At 39.0% G+C, this 6286-nt stretch overlaps 1 protein-coding gene across 1 annotated transcript; it reads left to right on the top strand.

Moving 5' to 3' along the window:
* Positions 1–27: 27 nt before the first annotated feature.
* LOC120720804 (alpha-tectorin-like) lies at positions 28–3183 on the top strand. Its single transcript, XM_040010583.1, has 4 exons — positions 28–114; positions 752–1151; positions 1324–1520; positions 2873–3183. The coding sequence occupies exons 1-4, from the start codon at positions 28–30 to the stop codon at positions 3128–3130; spliced, it is 942 nt and encodes a 313-aa protein (XP_039866517.1). The 3' UTR covers positions 3131–3183.
* Positions 3184–6286: the final 3103 nt, after the last annotated feature.

Below are 6286 nucleotides of genomic sequence, written 5' to 3'. Positions count from 1 at the left end.
GCGAGTTTGGCTGCCATCCCAACCCTCATGGCACCTGCTTGCTCTGGAGACCCTCACTACATCACCTTTGATCGTAAGGCCTATGACTTCCAAGGAACCTGCCGCTATGTTCTGGTGACCCTCTGTAATGCCACTGATGAGCTCAATCAGTTTTCCGTGGAATAAGAATGAATGCATTGAATGGGCGTCCACTTTCAATAGTAGCTGAAGTTTTTGTGAATGTCTGGGGCTACAACGTGCATATGTCAAGGGACAGAAGAGGTTTGGTACAAGTAAGTAGTTAGTGATAGTTCTCATTCAATGATTGTTATGAACAATTTCAGGTGTATGAAGTAAATGGCAGCTACATATATTTTAGGGATATTTTTACTGCTGTGAATGAAAAAAATAACAATTAAAAAGTAGAAAAACTACCCACTGATTTTCTTTGCATATCTCTTCTAGGTGAATGGAGTAACTAGAATTTACCTATTATCTTGAATGAAGGTAATGTGTCTATCTATGCAACAGGATCTCGTATGCTTGTCAGCACTAATTTTGGCTTGAGTGTTACCTATAATGGATATAGTGCAGTGTTTATCTCCGTACCACCAAATTACAGGTACAATTCCCACCCATCAAAGCTGCAGTAATTATTGTTTGACATGCTTTAAAAAACAGGATAATCCCAGCTATATAAATAATTTATTTACTAATAATTTATCCTTATGAAACTAACACAAGGACTATTGCTAACTGTTGTCATCAACAGAGAAAAAAATGTGGACTTTGTGGAAATTTCAATGGAAATCCAAATGATGACTTTCACACACCATCTGGAACGATAGTCACATCTCCAGATGAGTTTGGGAGAGCCTGGAAGGTGCCAGGCAACTACACGTGCAATGATGGCTGTGGCTCCTCCTGTCCACAGTGTGCCAATGAACAGCCAGCTAGAGATCAGTGTGAGGTGATACAGGCAGCTGATGGGCCCTTCAGTTTCTGCCACGAGGAGGTGGACCCGGCGCCATATTTCAACGACTGCGTGTTTGATGTATGTTTGTCAGGAAATCAAGGCCACGATCTCTTGTGCAGTGCCATTGAATCATATGTCAGTGCCTGTCAGTCTGCTAATGTTCGAATCTATCCCTGGAGAGAGAACACCACCTGCAGTGAGTCAACATGTCATTATATTTTATTTATATCTAAATGTACAAGAAATTTGCTAACCACTTCAGAAATAAAATGTCCAATAATTTTACAATACTCACTGTATCCACACTGTATTACATTAAAAGTGGTATGTCTGACTAGTGCCATTTGTCACGTTTCTCACTTATTAAGCACTGGACTGTCCAGCCAACAGCCATTATGAGCTGTGCGGTACTGACTGTGGCCACACCTGTGCCAGTAGCATTGATGAAACCTGTGAGCAGTTCTGCTCTGAGGGATGTTTCTGTGATGAAGGCTTCATCAAGAGTGGGACCAGGTGTGTCCCAGTGGAAAGCTGTGGCTGCCAGTATGACGGATTCTACTATGATGTAAGACATATTAAAGTCAATAGTAAATACTCTTTGAAGTAATTCCCTTCAAATCAGCAGAATCAGCAGACTTGCCCTTCTTACATTTAGAAAGCTTCGTGAAGTGTTTTGGACTGTGACAAAGCTTAAAATTCAGAAATATATATTAAACAAACAACAGAGTCATATAGCTCAGTAATAATGTGGTAATATTGAGGTAACAAGGTAGAAACAGGAAGATAAAAACAAGATATATAGCAAATAATTGCCACTTCATTTCCAGAGTAAAACCAAGTGATCTAGTGAGTACTATTACATTTAAATCTATGTAATAACAGACCATAAATTATAAGTGATAATATGGATACAAATGTATGTACATGAGCTTAAAAAAACAATTAGTAATAGTATAGTCACATTTACTAACAATTAAACACATTTTATATATACTAATCTCATAATAATAGGGTAACAAGATACTAATATGATTTTAAGTTTTAATGTTTTGGGATACCATTACCATATTGCCATAATGCTGGAATGAATCCTGCCTCATTCACCAACATTCTTTTTTGTTTGACAACAGTATCACCGTAAATATTATGTTTAAATCTGATATCTTACCTGGAATCAATGTTGGTTTCTGTTCAATAACCAAGAAACAAGGCTACAAAATGCAAACTGACGTTACCTGGAAACATGTGGTAGTTTAGGTCTAATAACCAGGAATCAGGGCTGCAACATGGAAAAAATGTTAGTTCCATGTTAATAACCAAATAATATCCAAACCAAATGAAAAATTTCAGGAAGCATGATGAATACCTGGAAATGTGGTAGTTTCTATGAAATAGCAAATAATAGGGGTTGCAAAATGCAAAACTACAGTTTATAGTTTCATATAACTGAAATCTTAGGATCACAAAAAAGGTCTTCATTTGCTATCATATATTCAGCATAGCTATTATGACTGTTTTATTTACACCACTAAAAAGAAAATAATTAATATGTAGCTATACAAGCAGAATGATGCTCTAACTCTTTAAACTGCAGAATTTTGGGGGGGAAAAAATCTGTCCCTAAATAAATGAATGCATTAAACAATCAGTTGAAGATTATACAGCTACATCAGAACAGAACAATTTCTTGAAATTGTGGCATTTAGCATCTGTCCTTTCTGTGGGAGAAAGATCAACAGATATGAGTAGTTGCTCTGTCACAATATTTAGTACATTAATAGTTGCAGTTTGCAGTGATCTAGCAATTACTGCACTAAATCACCTACAATTAATGAAAACAAAATCCTTCAAAATGGTATTTTAAGAACTATATTTGTTGTATCGATTGGCTATGATTTGGTGTGGTGTGGTTCACAGGCTGGCGAGTCCTTCTGGACAGACGGTTGCTCCCAGAGATGTGAATGTCACGCTCCAAATGACCTGCGATGTTCTGCCTCGTCGTGCACTCCTGAACAGCAGTGCTCCATCAGAGACGGCCAGCTGGGCTGTTACAATGCTACCACCTGCACAGTATCTTTCAAAGGTATCGTGTACATTTTCCCTGCTATGCAGATGATCTCCAGCTCTGTCAATGAAACCATGAGACTAAACTGTAGGAATGTCTTAAAGACATAAAGACATGGATGATCTTTAATTTTCTGCTTCAAATTCAGATAAAGATAAGATTATTGTACTCAGCTATAAAACTCTTACAAACATGATGTCTAACCAGATGCACACTCGGACTGGGATTACCGTGGCCTCCAGTAACACTAAGAGAAATGTTTGCATTGTTTTTGACCAGGTTGTGTCCTTCAGTGCTCATATTAAACAAATAATTAGAATGGCTTTCTTGCATTTTAATTAGAAAAATCCTATTTCAGAGTGACGCCAAAAAATTAGTTCATGCATTTATTACTTAACCCTTTAAAGCCGGTCGGAGCGGGCACGCTCTGTGTTGCATAACTATCTTTAAATCCTGGTAGCACTGCAACCACATAAGCTAGCACAATAACTTTTTTTGCATATGAAACCGGAGGAGTTGTACTTACATCTTATGCCACCAGCTTGTCCTAAGTCACAGTTTCCTTCCACATATAGCTTTGCAAAAACTGCATAAAAAGCACTTGCAGCAACAAAAATAATATTCCAGAAACACGCTTTGCTGATCCGATCAGCTGTTTGTAACACTTCCTACGTCCATCAGCGCGAACTATCGCATGTCCGCCATGTCCTGCCCAAAACCGGAAGTGATGTCATTTTCCGGACATGTAGTTTTTTACCATCAGGGCCTTATAAGCCTATACTGGTGTTTTTAAAAGTCATGTTTGACTTTATGACTTTCTGTGTCGTTTCTGGGATGCTTAGGACTCATATTGCACTGCTGGAAATAGTTTATTTTGATGCATATGCTGTTTTTTTGCAAATTTGCACTATAATATTTATTTTCGTTTTTCCTGCAGTATAAAAATTGGTGTATTTCAAAAATAAAACTATAAAGTCACTCAAAATAAATTTCCTGTGGTGGGAAGCTATTTTGTGCAACTTTTTTGTATTTAAAGTTTTGAGGGATAAGCCTCTTAAATTTCTCTAACTAGAAATATATGTTAAAAAAACAAAAACGATTTTTTTTTTGCAGTTTATTGCACTTTTTTTTGCAATTTATGTAATTACTATGCACTTAATGCAGTCATATTATTAAAATTTGGGCTATAATGGTTGTATTGATGTATATCAACTTGAAATGCTCCCAAAAATGGCACTACAGCATGTAAAAATATAAAGTAAGCTCTGGCAGACTTGGTTCTATGGTAGGTCTTAAAGGGTTAAAGTCTGGCCTACTGTGATTCATTATTATCCAACACGTTCTCACTCTCAAGCGTAACATTTTATGCTAGGTGACAATTGTCAACATATTACGTTTTTGGACACCCAACACGTTCCTAAATGACGAGATCGGAAAAATGAGGGAATATGAGAACCGTTTGGTCTCAATCTACACATGTTTGCTCTTTTTCTCACAATCGCTTGGGAAAACACTATTTCATGCCATTAAAGTACTGGGGCCCGTTCTTCGTACCTCGCTAAGTAAGTTAGCTGGATTTGATTGTTGACAGATTTTCGCGTGATCTTGGATCGTTCGGTTTCCCCGAAGCCCATCCGGGACTTGCTGCCATAGCAACAGAGCCGTAAGCGTAAACCTGCTCGGGGAGCAGGTTTACTTTATGTAAACAGGATTATATCGCGGCCACGCAGGTATGTCCGCTTCATTTATACGAAAGCACAGCGATATTCCACACTGTTTCACCATAAATAAATATTATCAATGTAACTAAAGATAATGCAGCACTTGATCCATTATTGATTTCAACACAGATACATACAGGTCCTTTCCTAAAAAAGGGAAATGTACTATTAACATTCTATTACATTTATGTGATTATTACAGGATGTAATTCATATTTCAGAGTAGTAATTGCAAATTACTTCGTGTAATCAAGATGGGAGACCACGGCTATAAAAGCGAAGGTGGATTTGGGAAGTCTGTCGCAGTCATATCCTGTCCGTTTACCCGCGAGCAGCCCATTGCGGAAGGTGCAAGATTGATAAGGAGAGTCCTCAGAATCCAGCATATATTGCGGGATAGACAGGATCCTTTAGCTCAGCGCGACAGTGTGCTCATTGAGAGATATCGATATTCCCGTGAGGGTATTATTCACTTAACCAACTTGTTGACGAGGGGGTGCAGGACCACCACCTGTCTTTTTGTGCTCTGCCCTTTTCTTGGTTGCTGTTATGAACAAACAAACAGATTATTTCAGGGTCTCTTTCAAGAGACAAAAAGCAATATAAGTGATAATATTACCATTCTGTAGAATATTCTTATATTTCACTTTTACTTGTTCCATGTTCTAGTGTGTCCTGCTGTGGCTCTAATGTGAAAGGGGATATAATATAACATAATATAATATAATGTAATATAATATTGGATAATATAGTGTAATATAATAATTTACCCCTACCGCCTACTGGTGTTGGCCAGAGGGCTGATGGCGCGATATGGCAGCCTGGCTTCTGTCAGTCTGCCCCAGGCAGCTGTGGCTACAACCGTAGCTTGCCTCCACCAGCGTGTGAATGTGAGAGTGACTGAATAGTGGCATTGTAAAGCGCTTTGGGTGCCTTGAAAAGCGCTATATCAATCCACTCCATTAATATTGTTATTATTAAATTACTTACGAGTTTAATTTGTCAGCAACTTTCTGCCAGCCCTCTCTCCTTGCTTTTGCAGCCTTTGCAGTGTTCCCTTGCGTTCTGATTAAACTCTGAAACTCCTGAAATCCCTCACTCAAGAGTTCTTGCTCTGCTGCCGAAAAATACTGAGCGCGCTCCTTCGACATTTTCGCCGACCAATCAGAGGGTTGCCGATCAATGTTTCTACTATCGATGCGTAGCCCCTTTTACGACGCCCAGTGATCTCACATTACTTCATCCAGCTGTACTGATCGTCAACAGCAGGTGTGTTCGGGGAACCGGATTAGCGAGCTCACGGTTAGCGCGATGGTTTGGTCTTGGATGTGTCATTTGATCTTGGATGTAGTAAGCGAAGTACGAAGAACGGGCCCCAGGTTAAGATTAGGAATAACGTTATGGTTAGGGATAAGGTTAGGTTTAGGGCTGGAATACAGGGCTGGAACGTCTATTACCGCAGGACCGTCATTCCACTTGATTTCATTCATAACCCCGGCGCGTACCATAAGAACGCGGAAGGTCACCTTTCGCGTTCCTCAGGAA

This window comes from Simochromis diagramma, unplaced genomic scaffold (genome assembly GCF_900408965.1).
Source record: "Simochromis diagramma unplaced genomic scaffold, fSimDia1.1 OVJJ01000600.1, whole genome shotgun sequence".
Lineage (NCBI taxonomy): Eukaryota > Metazoa > Chordata > Actinopteri > Cichliformes > Cichlidae > Simochromis > Simochromis diagramma.
This window is presented reverse-complemented; position numbering and strand designations above follow the sequence as displayed.